Raw genomic sequence first — 21,920 nt, 5'->3', positions numbered from 1 at the left:
CCTGAGGAGTGAAACTAGTTTGAGTTGTGATACAAGCTCCTCCACATTCCAGGAAGAGGAGGGAACAAGGAAGTGTATGAGCGGGGGGGGGGGGAACCTTTGACTCTAACATGTCAACAAAGTAAAACACACATTTTAATTAAATGTATGGACATTAGCTCAACGATTGTCTTCATGTCATCAGCTGGGGAAGTTTCAGGGTGATATCTGTTCATTAGTTTGACTTTATTGACCTGTAGTGTCTTGTCTTAAAGAAATGAAGTCATTTAGAGCATAAAGTGTCAGTTTTAGGGATAATGTGCTTTTATATTTAAAGAGACACTTTAGATTAAAGAATCCTTACAATTCAAAATGTTAACCTGGGAAACAAACTGTTTTATTTTTCTTATTTTTAAGGGGTCAAATGTCGTGTAAGTATTTACTGCTTGTATCTGAATTCATTGTGTCTTCATCCACACAGTTATAATTGATCTAATGTATTCTATTTGAGAGGCCATAATCTATAAATTATCAAACAAATGTATTATTTATTTAAAGTTGACTAACTTGTTGTGGAGCTTTTTTATCGACATCTTTATTCAACGCTATGCTGATAAATAGAGCTGCAACAAATAGTCCACAGTGAAATAATTGGCAACTATTGTGATAATCGAGAAACCATTTCAGTAAATTTCATGCAGAAATGGCAGAAAATGATGTTTTCATCCTCAAATATGGAGATTTTTTAGGAAAGATGTGTTTTACGTACAGGTATAAAGAAGATCTGATTCTCAAAGTCCTGTTAACGAAGGACTCAGTCCATCCTCGACAATAATGTAAAGTGTGTGTGTGTTGAGGTCCAGATTGTTCTGCACCGACAGGAGATATGTGTTTATTTTACTGTAGAGGAAACCTCGTGAAGGCCACATGGGTTCCTAGTGAGAAGATCGTGGAGCTTCAGTCTCCAGCTGTGAGTACACACACTCTGTGAAACAAACAATACACACACACTGTGTGATAAGCTGATACCTTCTGCACGTCCTCCTCTATCATTAGCATGTCATTATACTGTGTCTTGTTGTTTTTACACAGGGAATGTTTTGGCAGACGATGGGCTTTTCTGCCAACGGCAAGCAGGTTCTCTTCCCCGAAGAGGCTCTCTACCTGATGGAGTGTGTGAGTGGCATGAAACCTGTTTCACCAGGGTGGAGCTCACATCATTCTTTGTGTTCTGTAATGTTTATTTATAGCACTTGTGGTCTAGGGTTGGCCATGTGTAAGAATGTTCCAACATGTATGAACCATCCTCCCATCAGCTGGTGATCAACATGTCTCTTAGCTTTTGTAGTCCAATACAATTGTTCTTGGGAGGCTGTTAACCCTTTAAATGTGGAGCTCCCCGGGCGGCTGCGGGACATTGTTGTTTGCTTCATCCTGTTTGAATGGATCTGAAATGAAAGCCATCATAGCCAGAGCTCTGATTCTTTATGCAGCAGAAAGCTCAGGCTTCTGTCTTTGGTGCCATCTTTGTTGCACGCTCGTCACGACTTCATGACGTTGAGATTCGTCGGTGCAAATCTGTGTGACGACGTGCAGTGGTGCCAGAAGCTGCTCATAAACATAGTTTGTACATATTTTAAAGATATGAAGCATTTGAAGATACTCCAAGAAGTGACATCACAATAAGCAGAAATCCCAGTGTAGGCGCTGGTGGATCATTTCTGCTGCATAACTGGTTGAACGACTCAATCGGCCCAAAACACATCCAGCGATGTTCAGCCGATCCCTGTTGTGATGTTTAAATACAGATGTGTGACTCTGTGAGTAGCAGCTTGAAATATGTGTTTTAATTTAGACACAAATCACAATCGGGTTTATTGACAAGTAGGTTTTCACATACAAGGAATTAGTTTTGTTGTATAAAGGTGCATAAATAAACACATTACTGTGAAAGAACATGTGCATCTGAATTAAAAGTTATAGTATTGTGCAGAAATTACAAAATGTGTCAGAGGATGCACTAATACACAAAGCTTGTACAATAAAGATTAAAACAATATAAGTTATATTTATAAACAATGAAAACAATCACCTTAATGAGCATGATAGGCAAAGGAAAAACAAAGATATGGTAACATCTAACATGAAAATATAATTTCACTGTCAAACTGTTCAGAGAATTCCCAATCCAGTAGAAAAGAATGAAAATGCAAATTGTATTCTTACATTTTAATTAATAATAAATATATAAATCAATGAATGCATATGTAGGTGGGAAGTTATTAAGTTATTCTTAATTAAGTTATTCATCTGATAATTGTGCACATTTCTGCACAATATTAACACTTTAGTTCAGATATACTGACACAGTCATTTCTCATATTCTTATTGTATTTTATTTTTTATATATTTATCTACACATTCTTTGATTTTATACGTTTTATAATATTTCTCCTTTATTTTGCTCTTATTATTATTTATTTGTTTCTCTTACTGTGTTCATGTTTGCACCAAAACAAATTCCTTGTATGTGAAAACTTAACAAAACCAATTGTGTGATTGTGAAAACGATATTGTGACATGTTGAGCCTCAGTGATGACCTTCTTTGACTGCCTGAGAGCTGAAGTGGAGGAGTACAGCATCTCCGTCAGCACCATCGACCACACCTTCATCAGCCTCTCTGCACCGTCCGAAAACACAGAGACGTCCATCTGCTCACGTGAGAATCAGAAGAACTTCAGACAAAACGCTTCATTACTTTTTACTCCCGCAGAGCAAAGTCTGAAAAGTAACTGCAGCTGTCAATCAAATGTCAGACAGAGAGACAAATGTATGAATGTATCTGTTGTTCATAATGCAATTATTGTTTTATGTAAGCTCCAGTCTGTCAAAATGCTCCTGTGTGTGTGTGTGTGTGTGTGTGTGTGTGTGTGTGTGTGTGTGTGTGTGTGTGTGTGTGTGTGTGTGTGTGTGTGTGTGTGAGAGAATGTTTATCAGGAGTTGATGTGCACCTTGTCTGGTAGCCTCTGACTGTATGAATGTGTGTGTTAATGCTGACGTGTTGTAAAGCGCAAAAAACACTTTTGGACTATTGAAAATACTTCTCCAAAATACTCTTCATAAAACAGCTTTTATCAACTTCCTGTCTTGGCCTTATACTTTGATGGTTAAAGTGACCTTAGACCAGACTTCTGTTCACATCCTCCGCTCTCCATTTGACCATGGCTGAGCCTGGGGTCAGGACCTCGAGGTTCTAGTGCTCCTGTTTTGTCCTGCAAGTGCAACTTTTTACTGTGTCTTCTACAGAGGGTTTGGCATCTCACGTTCATCTACAGGCTCGCACACAAAATAATCAGGCTCATCAACAGGGTCATCTTGCTCAGTTCTACTTGGACAGGAAAGTGTTTTATTCTGTTCTGTGACCACCAGTGTGGACATATTTGTTGATGGCCCAGTTCATGATGGCAGCGTTCTTTAAAATAGCTCTTTGCGTGTTCAAAGCAAGCGGCAAACTGTAAAGTGATGGCAAAGTCTGAAAAGGGAAGCCAATGCGGAAATGCCTTAAAGCTGCATTCTCTCGAATTGCCAGTAGGGGAGAACTCCACTCATTTAAATAAAATAAAGAAATGTTTTTTTTATAAAACCTGTGTTGTCTTTGTATCAATGAAATACAGACATTAGAATCTGCTAGATGTACAGGTTCTTGTTTCATTGTAATCAAAGTGTTATCTGCATTCAAAGAGTTTAAAATGGACAAAGAGAGACCTACCAGCCTCGTATTCAAACATCCTATAACGTGTGGCTACTCTCAATAAAGACCGGGACGTGTTTGCAGTTTGCAGTTTGCAGTTTGCTGTTTGCAGTTTGCAGTTTGCAGTTTGCTGTTTGCAGTTTGCAGTTTGCAGTTTGCAGTTTGCAGTTTGCTGTTTTGCTGTTTTGCTGTTTTGCTCTAAACATGATAATAATGCACTAATGTAGATAGATAGATACTTTATTGATCCTGAGGGAAATTTAGGAATCCAGTAGCTTAAAAGACATATGACATTACACATCTGCCCCCCCCCACATTTATTTTGAGTTATTTTTAATTAAGCTACTGGAATTTCCATGAAACAAGAACCTTTAGATCTAGCAGTGTGTGTGTGTGTGTGTGTGTGTGTGTGTGTGTGTGTGTGTGTGTGTGTGTGTGAGAGAATGTTTATCAGGAGTTGATGTGCACCTTGTCTGGTAGCCTCTGACTGTATGAATGTGTGTGTTAATGCTGACGTGTTGTAAAGCGCTTTATAAATGCAGAGCAGTCGCTGTCAGTGTGTCGTCACGTCACAGACATGAAGAGCTACAGCTGGGAGTGTCTCTGTGTTGTACGATGTTCTGTGATTATACTCGAGGTCCCCCTACAGTACAGCAGATAAATACACTCACTAACCACCAACAGTGCACTGTCTGGGGTTTTTGTTCAGCTCTCACATGTGTCTGTATCACTGTGTTCACTCACAGCACAGAAATACAAGCCGTTATCTTCCGGCTGCACATCCTTCACTGTGAATGTCCCGCTCTCAGCGTCAGGCTTGGTGGCTGAAAACTTCTCCTCTTTGAAATCTCCAAAGTCATGATCTTTGTTGCCAGCTGTTGTGAACACGATTAGTTTCACTGTTTCTCCTGGCAGCTGTCTGTACCAGTACATCTGGTAGAAGCTAACACCCTTGGTGTGGCTGCAGTTCATTGTTGCATCTTCACCCTGGTTTTCCCAAAGTGTGTCCGTCTGTGTGACATGGCTTCCATCAGTTAGACCTGTGTGTTAACTATAAAGGTTACCATGATGAACCTTTGTTGTTAAATTCTTCATAAATCCTATGGAAGCATCAACATCAACATAATTCTAAATTATAATAACATTAAAATAAGTTCATGTTAATGTGTATTTATAAAGCAGCCCACAGTTGATTTCTATTGTAAATTACCTGAAGTCCACAGCAAAAAGATGGACAATCTGAGGAAGCTTCGTTTAATGATGATTACATCCATGTTCTGTCTCACAGAAACCCCCAGAGACTCTTATAGTGGATATGAAGAGCTGCAGGTGGGAGTGTCACTGCAATGTGTGAGAAGATCCTGTGAGCTGTATCAGAGTCTTCAGTATTCTACAGTGGAGTATAGGTAATATTAGTTGTACTGGGGGTCCGCCTGCAGTACATCACAGTATATTAACTTTAACACTGATCAGTAACGCTGAGAAGCTGATGATCATGTGATGTACAGTATTCAGTTATGTTACAATTAGAGCTGCAACGATGAATCGATTGACAAAAACATAATAGCAAACTATTTTCTTATTTGATTAATTGTAATCTTTCATGAAACAAAAAGCAGAAAATGCTGTTTTCAACCCCGCAAATATGTTTTTATTATTATATTAAAGTGAAAAATGTTAAGGTGTGGACAAACAAAAACAAAACATTTAAAGACATCACCTTGGACTTTGAGAAACTGATAGACATTCACTATTTACTGGATTTACTGGGTCTTCCCCGGGGTCTCCCAGCTGGACGTGCCTGGAACACCTCCCTAGGGAGGCGCCCAGGTGGCTCCTTACTAGATGAACCACCTCAACTGGCTCCTTTCAATGCAAAGTGGCAACAATGTGATTTTTTAATTAGCTAACATAACATCCGGCACCTCAGGAGGGGGAAGCGAGGAACCATCCAAGCTGTGTACAGCAAGGGTGGGACCCTGCTGACTTCAACTGAGAAGGTTATCGGCCGCTGGAAGGAGCACTTTGAGGAACTCCTGAATCCGACTAACACGCCCTCTATGGTTGAGGCAGAGCTGGAAGCTGATGGGGGATCATCGTCAATTTCCCTGATGGAAGTCACTGACCAAAAGCTTAACAATCTACTGTATATATGTGACAGTGTGTGACATTTAGTGTGTTTTCAATAGTTTTGTCCTTAGAGTGGGTTCACTGTTAACAGTCCATGAAATCTTCAAAGCTGCAGGTGTTCAGCACGTTGTCTCTCTGCAGACTGATAAAGGAGAGTGTTTGTATTGACGTGAGGGGAATCTGCAGCACTGTGCCGACTGGCTGCACAGAAATACACACCACTGTCATTTAAGGAAAGGTCAGAAACAGTGAGGCGTGAATGTTTACGGGCATCTCCGTCAAAGCGGATCTTCCCTTTCACGTCGTCCTCTGTGTTTATGAAATTCACATTCAGATATCCCAGAAGCTTCAGAGCTTTATGTTCGTCTTGTTTGTACCAGAGAATAACATCAGCATTTGTTACGTTGTGTGAACAGTGGATCTCACTGGTGACAGATTCACCAGTTTTCTTGAGAATGAAAGGAGGCGTTTGGAGGACACTGTTGGTGTTCGAGGCCCCTGTGGAGAGAAACAAACATTTTAGATATTATTCATTAGTTCTGCAGCTTCCTACACTATTACTACTAGAATATTTGTTCTCACCCTTAATCCATGGCAGATGAAAGAAGTGAAATATGAAGACCATTGACAACATGTTAGAGACTGTGTGACACATCAGCTTTCTGTTCACGTCCTGTCAGCGCCGCTCCTGTAGACGAAAGCACATCACTGTTACAGTTTAATGAACAGGGGAGGTGTCAGTTCTTCTGTATCTTCATCACAGTCACCTTCATCAGCAATGTGTTGATTTTTTCTATTAGAGTGCAAGTTGTTATCCTTGTTTTTATTTGTTTATTTGTGAAGTATGTCTCCCCCTGCTGCTGAGAAGAATAATGCTGGTGCATTCAGAGTAAAAGCTTTGAAGTTTAACTTTAAACGATGGCTGATGGTAACTTCATAGGATTTGTGAAACTAAAAATGCATCACTTGATTTATCTTTTAAGTTAGCTCTTTAGTTATTTAGGAAAACGCCTCCAATAGACAATTGGATGTCTCTCTGGAAATGACCTGCACATTATCTTGTTTATATTTACAACGGCAGACTTGATGCAGTTATAATGTAGAGCTGCAAAGATAAGTCGAGCAACAGGAAAATAATTGCCAACTATTCTGATAATCGATTAATCAAGCAAGATTTGAAGAGACCAGGATGGACATTTTCCACTATTTTCTGCCATTTAAGACTATTTTAAACGATTAATCAAGAATGAAAATAATCGTTACTGTAGTGGCAGCCATATTGTAAAGAATGCTTAGTAAGTGGAATCAAATTCTGCTCTCATGTCTGATGGTGATTCAAAGGCATAATACTTGAAGTCAAGTTCTCTGCTTTGTGCTTCATTGTGTTACAGCTGACTGTCTGTTGCAGGTTTATCCAGCAGATGGTGCTCTGATCGTCCAGCTGAAGTCTGCACACTCTGCTGTCTGCACATGCACAGCCTCCACTCAGCAGCACAGACGGCTGCAGCTCAGAGTCCAGGGTGAGTGTTAATCACATCTTTGGTATCATGATAAACACATGATACTCTTTACATACATTACATGAAGGCGTACATACACGTCAACATGCTAACACTCAACAGCCAAGTATAGACTGTGCAGCTTAGACTGAAGAAAAGTGAACAAAGTCACAGGCTGTGTCCAGAATCATTCACTCCTCACTTTCTAGCCAGTTCTATATAGTAGACTGTATAGTGAACTTATCGGCAAAATTAAAAAACACTTTTGGACTATTGAAAATACTTCTCCAAAATACTCTTCATAAAACAGCTTTTATCAACTTCCTGTCTTGGCCTTATACTTTGATGGTTAAAGTGACCTTAGACCAGACTTCTGTTCACATCCTCCGCTCTCCATTTGACCATGGCTGAGCCTGGGGTCAGGACCTCGAGGTTCTAGTGCTCCTGTTTTGTCCTGCAAGTGCAACTTTTTACTGTGTCTTCTACAGAGGGTTTGGCATCTCACGTTCATCTACAGGCTCGCACACAAAATAATCAGGCTCATCAACAGGGTCATCTTGCTCAGTTCTACTTGGACAGGAAAGTGTTTTATTCTGTTCTGTGACCACCAGTGTGGACATATTCGTTGATGGCCCAGTTCATGATGGCAGCGTTCTTTAAAATAGCTCTTTGCGTGTTCAAAGCAAGCGGCAAACTGTAAAGTGATGGCAAAGTCTGAAAAGGGAAGCCAATGCAGAAATGCCTTAAAGCTGCATTCTCTCGAATTGCCAGTAGGGGAGAACTCCACTCATTTAAATAAAATAAAGAAATGTTTTTTTTATAAAACCTGTGTTGTCTTTGTATCAATGAAATACAGACATTAGAATCTGCTAGATGTACAGGTTCTTGTTTCATTGTAATCAAAGTGTTATCTGCATTCAAAGAGTTTAAAATGGACAAAGAGAGACCTACCAGCCTCGTATTCAAACATCCTATAACGTGTGGCTACTCTCAATAAAGACCGGGACGTGTTTGCAGTTTGCAGTTTGCAGTTTGCCATTTGCAGTTTGCAGTTTGCTGTTTGCAGTTTGCAGTTTGCAGTTTGCAGTTTGCTGTTTTGCTGTTTTGCTGTTTTGCTCTAAACATGATAATAATGCACTAATGTAGATAGATAGATACTTTATTGATCCTGAGGGAAATTTAGGCATCCAGTAGCTTAAAAGACATATGACATTACACATCTGCCCCCCCACATTTATTTTGAGTTATTTTTAATTAAGCTACTGGAATTTCCATGAAACAAGAACCTTTAGATCTAGCAGTGTGTGTGTGTGTGTGTGTGTGTGTGTGTGTGTGTGTGTGTGTGTGTGTGTGTGATTATCAAATGAATATATATTATTAATTATTATACTAGTCGAGTACATTTAGTTGATTCACTATATCAGCACTTAAGCCTCATGTCAATATGAAAATGTCAAATTTATCAGGGAACACTTATTGTATCTCAGATTGCATATTACTCACCGAGTTTACATCTTGAAATATGGTTTATGCAAAAAGAACATTTAATTGTTGCCCTGCATTTGCTATTACCTTTTATTGTAAACCCATAAGATGATAGTCTTTAAATGTACGGCTGCTTTTTCTTTTTCTGAGACTTTACAGATAATACAGAGAGGGTGCAGAATTCTATTTTCAAACACAAGGGTGGAAACAACACTTTATAAATATCAGGGTTTGCAGGAGGAGATATGATCATCGAGCTCACAGATGTTTCTGTTGCGGTCTCGCACGCATCGTTTCCTGTTTATGTGACTTGTTTTTAGCACAAACATGTTTTTCAAGGGAACAAATGGAGAAAGTAGAAAGTCCTCAGTGTGAGTCCCACTGGGCTCTTCACTGATTCAATGTGATGGAGAAAAGTTTATACAGAAACATTTCGTAAATGGTCGCATTGTCTTACTGTATGTAGTGGTTGGCATGAAGATTATTTATGAAGAAGACAGTGGTGAAGGAAGTATTTACATCCTTTTGTAAAAGTACTAATACAACACAGTATACTATAATATACACAGTACTGGTACAAATAAAAATCCTGCATATGTAAAGTTATTTATGTAAAAGTATGTAAGTATAATCAGGAAAATGTCAATTAAAGTGTTAAAAGTAGAAGTACTCAGTAGCACTCATTTATTATATATTATTTTACTTTTTATAAGTAATTAATTTCTAATTCAATTTTTGATATCGGTATTGCTAGCTATTGCATTTCTATTTGTTTGTATTAATATTATTATTATTATTGTTCATCTTTAACTAAGTCTCTTTTACGTATTATCACAATCACTACTGAACCTCTCCATGTATAAAGGTATTTATCTGTGCATGAGCATTTTAATGTATTAGATTAGCTGCTGAAGGTTTTAATAACACAACTGTGAAAGAATACTCAATACTCGAGAGTCTTCTGTCAATCAATTGTTTTGTATTTATTGAGTGCAGTAGTTTAATTGATAATTCATAAGCTCTTCATGTTTTGTTTGCAAAAATCTTAATTTGCAAAGTAACTAAATCTGTCAGATAAATGTAGTTCAGTAAAATACATATGCCTGCAAAATGTAGTAAAATGGAATTAAAATAAAGTACATTCCACCACTGAAAGGAGATTATAAAGAAACCCTCAGTTTTTATTATTTTCTTTTTTTGTATTACTGGTGATGGTTTAGATTTTACGTCTCTTATCGACTGTAACATAAAAACATTCACATTCATATTTCTGCAGCACATGAACAGCTGTTGTGTGAGACACATTTCTGTTGACTGTAGCTTCAGTTGACACAGTTTGTTCTCCAGCTGTTTGCTCAGCGGTGCAGAGATGCAGCTGCACTCTGCGAGCCGGAGGTTGTGGTAAAGTTTCTGAGCACAGAGAAGGATCTGCAGGCTGCTCTGTGACCACATCCTCTCCTCTGCCCTCGCTCTGCTCACCAACAACAGCTCTGACCTTCTTCTGCACACAGGAGAGCGCTGACTTCCTGTTGTGTGCTACACTCACTCTTACATTTACTTTCCTACTCACGGTGTTTGAAGAGAATGTAAACCGTCATACTCTTCTCTCACTTGTGCACTTGTGGAGAACCTCGATATGACTTAAGAGGAGACACTGCAGGGAACAGGGGGAATATTTAACGAATAGATATCAGCTGACACTTCCCCACTTCATGACTCACATTAACACAAGTATATGTTGTGTTAAAGGTGTTCTGACATGTGATGTTTAAATATATAAATGAGGCATTATGTCATTAAATGTGTGTAATCTGCTACATGTCCAGATATAAAGTGAAGTCTGGATGAAGCAGGTTCAAAGTGTTTCATGTTGTGGAACTTATTAATCAAATGAAACTGGAGAACTTTAGTCACTTCAGTTGCTCGTTGGAAAAACTTGTGAAGATGTTTCAACTTTCTGAAGGTGAGAAAGTGATTTCTCAGAAAAGAGACAGACAGACGAGCAGATAAAAATACCTCACGCTGTCTGTGGAAGAAGTGATGATCAGTGTGAGATGTGAGAGCATCATGTGTTTGGATATCAACTGAAATTAAATAGTTTCACTGTGTACAGATGAATGAAAACACGTGATTGAGATCTTTTAACACTTTATTGAAAAGGAAATTTAGCAAACAAGCGATACAAAATCAATTATAAGTATTTTAAAGATGTGATGCAAAGTATTTGCTAATTAGCTTCAGCAAGAATATGCATAAAACTGGAAATCTATTTTAGCTGTTGTGAATATGTAACATTTTCCAGAAACCAACATTATTGAGGTCCAACATCTATTGTTCAGCTCTCAGCTCTCAGTGGTTCTGCTTCCCAGCTGATCTCTGCAACAGACAGAAAGCACAGCTCTTTTTATCTTCCATTCTTTCACATATTACAATGTTTTTAATGTAAAATGCAGAGACAGGCGAACAAACCTGCAGCTTCCACACCAGAAACGCTACACAGGCTCCATAGATGCTGCTCTTGATGATGAAAACACCGTAGGAGAGTTTGGCAGTCTGTGTGCTCCTCAAATATTTCTCTGCAGAAAGTTAAACGTTTACATCAGTGACATGCAGAGGAATAGTTCTACGTGCACGCTCATGTAGGACTCCAAATGTTTTCTGTGTGATGATGAGGTGTACAGAAACACTGAATAACATCTTTACCTCTCGTCATGCCTCCTCCTGATGGAAGAAGAAGAGATGCATTAGATGAGAACAGATGATCGTTGATGGAAGAAGAGATGCATTAGATGAAGACAGATGATCGTTGATAGAAGAAGAAGAGATGCATTAGATGAAGACAGATGATCGTTGATAGAAGAAGAGATGCATTCGATGAAGACAGATGATCGTTGATGGAAGAAGAAGAGATGCATTAGATGAGGACAGATGATCATTGATGGAAGAAGAAGAAGAGATGCATTAGATGAGGACAGATGATTGTTGATGGAAGAAGAAGAGATGCATTAGATGAGGACAGATGATCGTTGATGGAAGAAGAAGAAGAGATGCATTAGATGAGGACAGATGATCATTGATGGAAGAAGAAGAAGAGATGCATTAGATGAGGACAGATGATCGTTGATGGAAGAAGAAGAGATGCATTAGATGAGGACAGATGATCGTTGATGGAAGAAGAAGAAGAGATGCATTAGATGAGGACAGATGATCGTTGATGCAAAAAGATCAAATGGTTTATTTCTGAGTTTAAACTAAACGAACCTTCTTCCCCATGAAGAGAGTCAGAATACGTTTCAGTGTGTGTCCCATTGTAGAAGCTGACGGTGCAGGTGAATACTGTTTCAGGATTGAACCAGTTTTTGGTGGAGACCCTCAGCCTGCTGGTGATTTTGTAAAAGTCGTCTTCCCGCAGGGCAGCGTTGTCTGTGGCCACACCAGTGGTGACGGCCTCCCCGTCGACCTGCCAGGATACACTGACGTGGTCTGGGTAGAATCCGCTGGCCACACACACGATGGTCTTCTTCGGTGCATCGTCGTTTCCACACTCCTTTGATGAAGGTCGAAGCACTTGCACTGTTGGTGGGGTGATATTAAGACCGTCTTCTGCAAGGACAAACAACATGCATCACTAAGTTAAAGCTGCGTATAGATCTGAGTCTATAATGAACATCTCAACACCAGAACACAGATGCCACATGAAACAAGACTCAACTTTCTTTTTCTTCTTTAAAATACTTGTTTTTGAAAGTTATGGTTATGATCTTACCAACAACTGTTAGTTTGGTTCCCTCTCCAAAATGAGCAGGATAAGTGTCTGAGCACAGCGCTGACTCGCAGGTGGAAACTGATTACGCCTGAATTAACATCTTATTTTATTCTTTATGCCATTTGTGAGTTTTCCACTAACCTGTGCACATAAAGTTCACTCACTATATCACAGGATCCACTTATAGAACCATTAATATCATTTAAATATACTTTTTAAAATCACTTTTTGGTGCAGAGAAGAACAAATTAATTTGAACTGAGGAAATGTTTGACGTCCTCTAAATGCCAATTTGAAAATAATGCATTAAGTCTGCAGACTATAGACGAGCAAATAGAAAAGAGATTCATCTCAAATATTCCATTTTCTTTTGCAGGTGAGCAGCAACAAATCACTAAACAAGATATTGAAACAACTCTGAACTTAACTCAAGATTTAAATGAAGAGAAACAAACATTTATGCAGATTGTTTTAATCCTTTTCTTACCCAACACTGTCAGTTTGGTGCCTCTGCCAAAGTAAGCCGGCTCGTAGTTGTTCACACTGATACGAGGCTGCAGCAGAACTGCTCAACCTTTCAGCACTGAGCTGTAAACTGTCTTTGTCCTCTTTTATCAGATACACTTTTAACTTTTAACTTTCACACTCGTGAAACTGCTGATTTAAAGTCCGTTTAAGAGCATAAGATTAAAAAAGTGGTAGCAGTAGCAATTTATCATTTTCTATGAAGACTTTTGATATATTATGTTGATACACATTGAATCATTTTGACAGTCTTACCTAAAACAGTGAGTTTAGTTCCAGCTCCAAAGTGAGCCTCGCCGTAGGAGCACAGAGACTTTCCACTGTTACTAAAACTCTTCCTACGGCCTCTTTATCTGGCTCACTTTGAGATCATTCCAACGCTACTGTCTCTGACATGTCCAGGCTTTAACTTTAATGTACTTTACATTGATTGCAAACCTTCACCTGTTTAATATCCACATGCTTTAAAATGACCTGTAATGTAAAAATGCTGTAAGACTATTTTCTGATTATTTATTCCAGTAACTGCTATAATCATGGTTTAAACATTGGAGATTTGGATTCTGTCGAGCCTTACAGTATCTCTACAGTGTCAAAACATTTGAACAAAATCATAGCTGAATATTTAATGAACTTTAAATGTGTTCTTACCTAAAACTGTTAACTTTGTTCCCCCACCAAAGTCGGCCTGTGCAGTCTGGGTCACAGTGCACTGCACCAGTGCTCAAAACAGCCCAAGATGTGCTTTTACTTTGAAACTTTAGTTTTTAGTTTTATAATAAATGCACATTTCCTTTAGTTTAAAAACCCTCAGCTGCTGCATTACACCCTGTGTTGTTAATTTATGTTTTGAAGAAATTTAGAGCTCTTACTTACCGAGAACCGTCAGTTTTGTTCCCTGTCCGAAATAAGCTTCGTACTGACACAGTGTTTAAGCTTAAGAACAAAAAGCTCTGCACAGAAGTTAAACTTAAAGAGCTGAAGTACAGTACGTTTGTTTAAGACATACTTACAGTACTTTTAACATTTATTCTGATGTCTTATCTTATCATACTGTATTTACAACATGTATATTACTTACCTAAAACTGTTAACTTTGTTCCTCCTCCGAAGTAAGCTTCATTAGCACCAGAGTCACAGTGCACTGGGTCAGTGCTCAAAACAGCCCACGATGTGCTTTTACTTTGAAACTTTACATTTAGTTACTTTTAAATGTACTTTATTGTATTAAGTCATTTTTCTTCAAATCTAAACGTAACATGTACCGCACTGCAGCCTTATTTTGACAAGTTTAATGTAACACAAAACGTTTTCCCCAGACAACAGACCTGCTTTAACTTGTTTTACCTTTTCATACACCAGTGAATCATTCAACTTTAGTCTTACTTACCGAGAACAGTCACTTTAGTTCCCTGGCCGAAATAGGCTTCGTAATTAGCACAGCGCTTCAGCTTAATATCAAAAAGCACTGAGCAGAACTTAAACTATGAAGCACATGAAGTGTCTTCATGCACCGTGTACATAACAACACTTATTACTTTTAATGGATTTAAAGATCCTTCACTTACCCAAAACTGTCAGTTTGGTTCCTTTTCCAAAGTAAGCCTGGTTTGCATTGTCACAGTGCAGAAATACTGAGCATGAAACTCTTTCTCTACCAGAATCATCTTTGAAGTTGTTACTCACACTTCAGTTTGTCTTGGACTCTAAAGCAACGACACATTTATGAAATATAAAATATAACCTTTACCTAAAACTGTCAGTTTGGTTCCTTGGCCGAAGTAAGCAGGCGCAGTGTAGGTCACAGTGTTTTTACTGCAGCTCAATATTCCAACTTTTTTTATTTTATTTAACGCTAACCCAACAACAGTTTTTTCATTTACTTTCACAGCAACTTTCTACTTATTGTAAGTTAGTTGCAGTAAACTGAAGCAGAGACAGATGCTACTTACCCAAAACTGTGAGTTTTGTTCCCTTTCCAAAGTAAGCTTCAGATCCAGTGTCACACTGAATGTCTCCTCGACCAAAACGTCTCTAAAGTTTCCATAATCGGCATGTTGAGCCTCAGTGTAATAATCCAGAGGATGAGGAAGGTTTGAACATGCAGGACGAGCTTCATAATGTCTACATGTGTTGTTTTCTGTCAACATGAGTAAAAGCAGCATCCCAATGCTCCACATATTACTGCAAAATCACTTTCAAATCCTTTTTCCAGATTATGTCCTGCATATAAATGAACTGTTTAATGCCAACGTGTGCTGCCAGTTTCTAGGGCTTCAGATGTGGATGTGTCTGCTCTCCAGGCAGCATGTAGCAGGAACACAATAGCTGTTAATGGCAGGAGGTTTTTGTACAGCGGCTCTATAGGATTGTATCACCGTGGCTCCCTGTCCCCACGGTGAAAAAGCATCAGACAAAAACCTGAAGTCTCGTTGCTTCTCTCCCCTCTCCCTCCCCCACCCAGAGTCTCCATATCTCAGCCTCCATCTCTGTCTGTGAGAGCAGCTGTACAGGTCGGGCTCCAACCTGACTGCTGCTATTTCTGTGACAGCTAAGAAAAGAAGCAGAACAGAGGGAAGCAAAAGGAAAGATGTGTTTGTTGGTGTTTGTTTGTAGCTGTTTAGAGGGAGGGACATCTCTGCTGGTCACACCTCTTTATCCAGCGCGCATCACTGAACTGAGGACACGTTCACTGAGCAACATTCACAACGTAATCATCTGTAATGTGAAAGGTTTCACTCGTCACAGATAATTAATACTTTAATCAGCTCTATGAAGCATTGAAGCCTCTTTAAGGTCATTAAGTTTTGCTTTCACAGCTCTTCTCTCAGCAGGCAGCTGTTTTCAGTGGAAAACCCTGAAAAACACACAAAGTGTGCAGCTAGCTGATGAATAGTGGAGCCAAAGGACCAGATGTTTTCCTTGGTGGAGACCAAAACAAAATATAAAGTGTATACTAATGTGGCTCTGTGGCTACTGAATGTGTAAATATTTGTTTTGCCCCCAAGTGTTTAACACCTGATCTAAGCACAGGCGTTGCACATAAACATTTAGTTTAAATGCTTTGACATGTTGCATTAGTTTTCTGTGTAATCTTTTCTGTCCGTCCCTAAATTGAAAAAAAAAAAAAAACACAACTCTCTGTCCTTTTATTAATATCCTCTTTAAACTACATGAATAGTTTGTCGCTTTTTAATCCTACTTTTAAATGTAACTGCACTATGATACATTATAAGCATAGCTCAGACCATTATGTAAAACAGAATAAACTTTATTGATCAGCCGAGGCAGGAAAGTTATCTTTGATCTAATCCAGGGGAAAAAATACACACAAAACCGTGTACACAAAACCGTGTACATAAAACCGTGTACACAAAACCATGTACATAAAACCATGTACACTAATCCATGTACACAAAACCATGTACATAAAACCATGTACACAAAACCATGTACACAAAACCGTGTACACAAAACCGTGTACACAAAACCGTGTAAACAAAACCGTGTACACAAAACCGTGTACACTAAACCGTGTACACAAAACCATGTACACAAAACCATGTACACAAAACCGTGTACATAAAACCGTGTACACAAAACCGTGTACACAAAACCGCGTACACAAAACCGTGTAAACAAAACCGTGTACACAAAACCGTGTACACTAAACCGTGTACACAAAACCATGTACACTAAACCATGTACACAAAACCATGTACACAAAACCATGTACACAAAACCATGTACATCAAACCATGTACACAAAACCATGTACATAAAACCATGTACACAAAACCGTGTACACAGGGTAAAAATGATCCCATGAAACCAAACCAAAGTCATTCACACCCATAGTGTACAGCATACCCTCATATTTAAGTGTACTCTACTTTGTTGACCCCATGATTGCATTTTGGATAAAAGAATCTTTGCAAATATTTTTTTTTGCCAAGAGTATTATATAGCAGCGTCACCCTGAGGGGAGCAGGGTGGGGGGGATGTGTTTCATCATTGGTAATATATCACATTTACTTCATAAATATGTAGCTCAGTATAATAACGCTTAAAAGTAAAGTAAGGTCAATACAGGCCAGTCAAACTACCACATGTAAGTGTAATCCCACATGAACCCTGTAGAGGTCAGTGTATGCTAACCTCTTCATCTTGATATACTTCCATCTTTTCATCCTGGCTTCACACAGAATTAAATAATATAAAAAGTGCAGACTTGAGCAAAGAGTGACACAGATGAGACTCTGTACAGGGCAATAATGTTGTACGGGACGTTTAAGGCTTACAATGTTAACACCTGCTTCCTTATCGGACCTGATCAGCTTTGTGGTTTTGTGGAGACAGTTCCTGTACCTTTAATAGACGAGTTTGTCATGCTGGGTTTTTTATAAGTTTTCTAGTTTCTAGTTAATGTAAGTTTCTTGTTATGTCCTCCATATTAACCTTCTTAATTTCTCCCTGTCCTCCCACCTCCCTGTCCTCCCACCTCACTGTCCAGCCTCCTCCCTGTCCTCCCTCCTCCCTGTCCTGCCTCCTCTCTCCTCTTTGTCCTCCCTCCGCCCTGTCCTGCCTCCTCCCACCTCCCTGTCCTCCCACCTCCATGTCCTCCCTCCTCCCTGTCCTGCCTCCTCTATCCTCCCTGTTCTGCCTCCTCTATCCTCCCTGTCCTGACTCCTCCCACATCCCTGTCCTCCAACCTCCCTGTTCTCTCCCCTCCCTGTCCTCCCTCCTAGATTGTGGCTTCCTAGTAACGCCACACCTTAAATGTTCTTGAGTCACAGTCACAGGTGCATTTTACCAACAAACTACGCTGGGGAGAAGGGAGTTTTTCAAATTCATTAAACAAAGTAAAACTCATCAGTTAGGGGACTAATTGTTGCAGCTTTATAATATTGCGAATATGCACCTTTTCAGAGAATGTGCACAGTAAGCAACTTTAATTGCAACGCATGCTCTGTTAATTAATCCATGACGAACACCTGTGTTGTGGCCTTGGTGGGTCCTGATTGGTCACGAAGGTCTTTTTAACCCGACGTTGTCCCGCCCACTTTGTTACCCTCCTCAACTGTCACGTGCTGGCCGTTAAACTCCTCACCAGCACAAATAAAGGAATTATTTGGTCTATTAAACCCCCAGAAAGGCCGCCAAACACATTTATTACAGTTTTGTCGAGTTCGCTGTCAACAGTTCAGTCGTGTCTCCTCAGGGCGGCCATGAAGCACCTTGTTCGCCGCTCGGAGCTGCTGCTGAGGTCCAGTTCGCCGGTTCTTCCTCACACCAACGGTTGTCCAGTCTGAACTTGGGTTTTCCTGTCCTTTTGTTACTCCCCCCGAATACTTTACACATCTCTATAATGCCGGAAGTTACTGCTTACCAAGGTAAGCCTTTTGTTTCTTTTGCTAAAATATGTATCCTAAATTGATGTTGAGGCTTTGTTTACTTTGTGTCTTTAGCTTGGCTAAGCTAACATTTGGCTAAGCTAACATTTGGCTAAGCTAACATTTGGCTAAGCTAACATTTGGCTAATCTAACAGCTGTGTTGCTGCTAAGCTAGCTGTGGTTGTTGTTGGCTGCTAATTTTTTACTTTTTTGTGTGATTTGACATTGATTGTGAATTTGATAAACATCTTTTTCTTTATGTTTTGAAGGCTGATCATTTGGTGAAATATGAATTCTCGTGTGTGGCTGAATTGAATAAGGTTTTACTGCCAAAGTGGGTCATTCACTTACAAGGAATGTGCCATGATAGAAACAATACAATATACTTGTACATGAAAACTACTATAACAAATATGGACCAACTAACTGTATTTATATTTGTAGAAATTGTTCCATTGTGTATATTTGTGCAATAATTCAACTGCAACACTGGTTTAGTCGGGCGTTAATACTGCACATTTCAACAAAGTTATACTTTTCTTGCATTCTAACACACTTAATCATAGATCCCATTTTTCCCATTATAATTAACACTGTTGTTTTATATATTGTAGTATACATATATTCGTTTTACACATTTCGTATTTCTTCCATATTATATGTTGTAGTATAATGCACACATGCTTGCATACCTATTTCTATTTTTCTTATAATTTATGTATGTTTCTAAAATTGGGAGCAACTGTGACTTTACCCAATTCCACCAGGGATCAATCAAATATCTTATTCAGAATTTTTTGTTAATCGACATTCAACTTTTTTCCTATATCGGAGGCTGTAGCTTGATTTCTTTTAAATTGTATAGAATTATTCTGAAAGTTGACATTAGAGCGGTTTATTCCCACTACAGCTACAACGATTAGTCAATTAAACGATTATTCTATTTTGATTTTGAAATTGATTTATCATCAGTCATTTTCCATAATAACATTTATTTTTAAATGCTGTTTTCAGCTTCTCAAATATGATCATCATATTGAAGTGACTATTTTTGGGTTTTGGACTGACAAACTGGCATGGACTCTTTTCTGACATTTTATAAACCAAACGATTAATTTAGCAAATGATTGACAGAGTAATCGATAATGAAAATATTTAGTTGCAGCCCTAATTTCCATACTTATGAACAGTCTGCACTGCAATACTAAATAATCTGATTGTTATGTATATTAACATTATAGTGTAACACATACTGTACAATACATGCTCATACAGTATTTAACACATTTTCATGCCTACACTCTTGCGCTACCTGACTGTACCTCAGCCCTCTATGTACTGTGCATAGTTTGCTGTACTGTAAATAGCTACATGTTGAAGTTTGCTTATTTGTTTAGTAGTTTTTTTTAGCTTTGTCTGTATTGTATTATGTCAATGTTTTCTCTGTGCAAAACAACAGAAAAAAGAGAGCAGGGTTTTCAGTGAGGGGGGGACATTAAACCACATCACTGTGTACTGGCAGCGCAGAAATACACAGCCGAGTCTGATAGATTCACACTGTGAATAATCAGAGCTCCTGTTACAATGTCTTGTCTTGTTATTGCAAACCGATCTTCAAACTGCTTCTCATAGTTGGGTTGACTGCCAGTGTAGCTGTATCCAATTAAATTCATCAGACCTCTTTCTTTTTGCTGGTACCAGAGCATTGCATACTGGTTGTTATCGTTATGACTGCATTTAATGTCTACCCTGGCTTTGTCATTGACTATTCTTGGATGAGTCGGCTGAAACGTCACACTCTTAGCTCCATCTGTGGGGAGAAAACAGATTTAAAATGTAGTTGGTACAGAAGCCATGGTGAAAAAGAACATTAAATCAATTGCTGTAAAAAAACGCAAGTAAAATTGTTATTCTTGCATTTAATTACATTAAGACTGCAACTAATGAACCTTTTCATTATAGATTTATTTATCTGCCGATTTCTCGATTAATGTGAGAAATTTGTGAAAAATGTCCATCCCCGTTTCTCAAAGTCCAACACGAAGATATTCAGTTTAATACGATAAAAAGCAGAACATCTCTATATTTGAGCGCCTGAAAACATCAGTTTCTGCTATATTTGCATCCAAGATTACTTTAGCGATTAGTCAATTATCTAAATTGGATATTATTTTTCTGACGATTTGACTAATCGTTGCAGCGCTACATTACATGGAAGCAAGATGAGGAGAAATCCGATCACAGTTGGCGACATCCTCCAGGCTCGCTCTGCTGCAGGAGAAACTTCCTTCAGTGAGAGTTGTATAAAGAGAGGCAATGCCTCATGTGAAAGATGAGGGTTTCAGTGAGGGGGTGGCATTAAACCACATCACTGTGTACTGGCAGCGCAGAAATAAACAGCCGACTGTGAAGGGTTTGCTTTGCGTATAATCAGAGATCCTCTCACTGCGTCTTCTCTTGTCAGCTTGAATTGTTGTTCAAACTGACCCTCATAGTTTGGGGCGCTGGTGTCATATCCAGACCCAATGAGTGTCATAGACAGACTGTCCTGGACCGTTCTGTGCTCATACCAGAGCATTATTGAGAGGGAAGTATCGTCATGACTGCAGTTAATCTGGACCTCAGTGCTGTCCTTCACGATCTGGGGAGGAGATTGTTGAAATATAACTGCGCTCACCTGACCTGTGGAGAAAGCAGATTTAAGATGAAACTCATTGAAGCAACATACAAAGAGACAGTATTTATATTCTAAACATGATACACACAGTTTCATTTGTTATTAAAGATGAAATTTAAAATCTTACATGAGAACCAGATGAAGAGAGAACCAAATGTGTGCACGGGTGAAAACATCTTCAGGCTCTAATGTGAGGAAGATGAGGCTCGGGGTGAAGAGGGAAGGTCTGTTAGTTCATCACTTTATTCTCTTAAAGCTTCATGCCACGTGCTGTGCCTCCACCTATTGGTTGAATCTTCACGTGTGTCTCTGCTTTACATTACCACATGCATCTTTGGACTATATCTCTGTTCATATTCTTTTTATTTCTTGTTATACTTCATACTGTGAACCTTTGCACATTCCTTGGACCATTTTGCACATTTCTGGAGAAATGAACACTTAAACCTGCACCTCCAGTTTAATTTAGATATATTTATTTATTTATATTTGTCTTGGGGGGGGAGCATACTTTATGGAGCAGCTGAGCTTTGATGCAGGTGCATGTTTGTTCCTGTGGGCCACCAGCTTTTTGTAAAGGAGCCACAGGAGTTGAAGTACTCTGCACCGTCTGCTGACACGATGTTGGAGATCTCACGCTGAGCTCGGCTCTTCGAGTGGCCGGTGAGGTTGAAACGTGCCTCAAACGTCTTCTCAAGGTTTGGGTTTTCAAA

The 21,920-nt window shown here is 39.0% G+C and overlaps 1 protein-coding gene across 1 annotated transcript; it reads right to left on the bottom strand.

Annotated features, from left to right (window-relative positions):
* Positions 1 to 10,976: 10,976 nt before the first annotated feature.
* On the bottom strand, positions 10,977 to 21,486 carry LOC115011713 (immunoglobulin delta heavy chain-like). Its single transcript, XM_029436926.1, has 8 exons — positions 21,335 to 21,486; positions 20,910 to 21,212; positions 18,709 to 18,724; positions 14,881 to 14,927; positions 12,107 to 12,448; positions 11,549 to 11,566; positions 11,315 to 11,421; positions 10,977 to 11,221 (listed from the first exon to the last, which is right to left on the bottom strand). Exons 1-8 carry the CDS (start codon positions 21,381 to 21,383, stop codon positions 11,195 to 11,197), a joined length of 909 nt encoding a protein of 302 aa, XP_029292786.1. The 5' UTR covers positions 21,384 to 21,486; the 3' UTR covers positions 10,977 to 11,194.
* Positions 21,487 to 21,920: the final 434 nt, after the last annotated feature.

This window comes from Cottoperca gobio, chromosome 8 (assembly GCF_900634415.1).
Source record: "Cottoperca gobio chromosome 8, fCotGob3.1, whole genome shotgun sequence".
Taxonomy (NCBI): domain Eukaryota; kingdom Metazoa; phylum Chordata; class Actinopteri; order Perciformes; family Bovichtidae; genus Cottoperca; species Cottoperca gobio.
This window is presented reverse-complemented; position numbering and strand designations above follow the sequence as displayed.

What these genes read in the sequence shown, in the direction of transcription:
- LOC115011713 (XM_029436926.1), bottom strand. Translation starts at nt 21,383, where the DNA reads ATGTTTTCACCCGTGCACACATTTGGTTCTCTCTTCATCTGGTTCTCA. An exon ending in TCTCTTCATCTGGTTCTCAT is followed by an intron (nt 21,213 to 21,334) that starts GTAAGATTTTAA and finishes CTTTCTCCACAG; the next exon opens with GTCAGGTGAGCGCAGTTATA. An exon ending in ACTGACAGTTTTAGGTAAAG is followed by an intron (nt 12,449 to 14,880) that starts GTTATATTTTAT and finishes TTGTCCTTGCAG; the next exon opens with AAGACGGTCTTAATATCACC.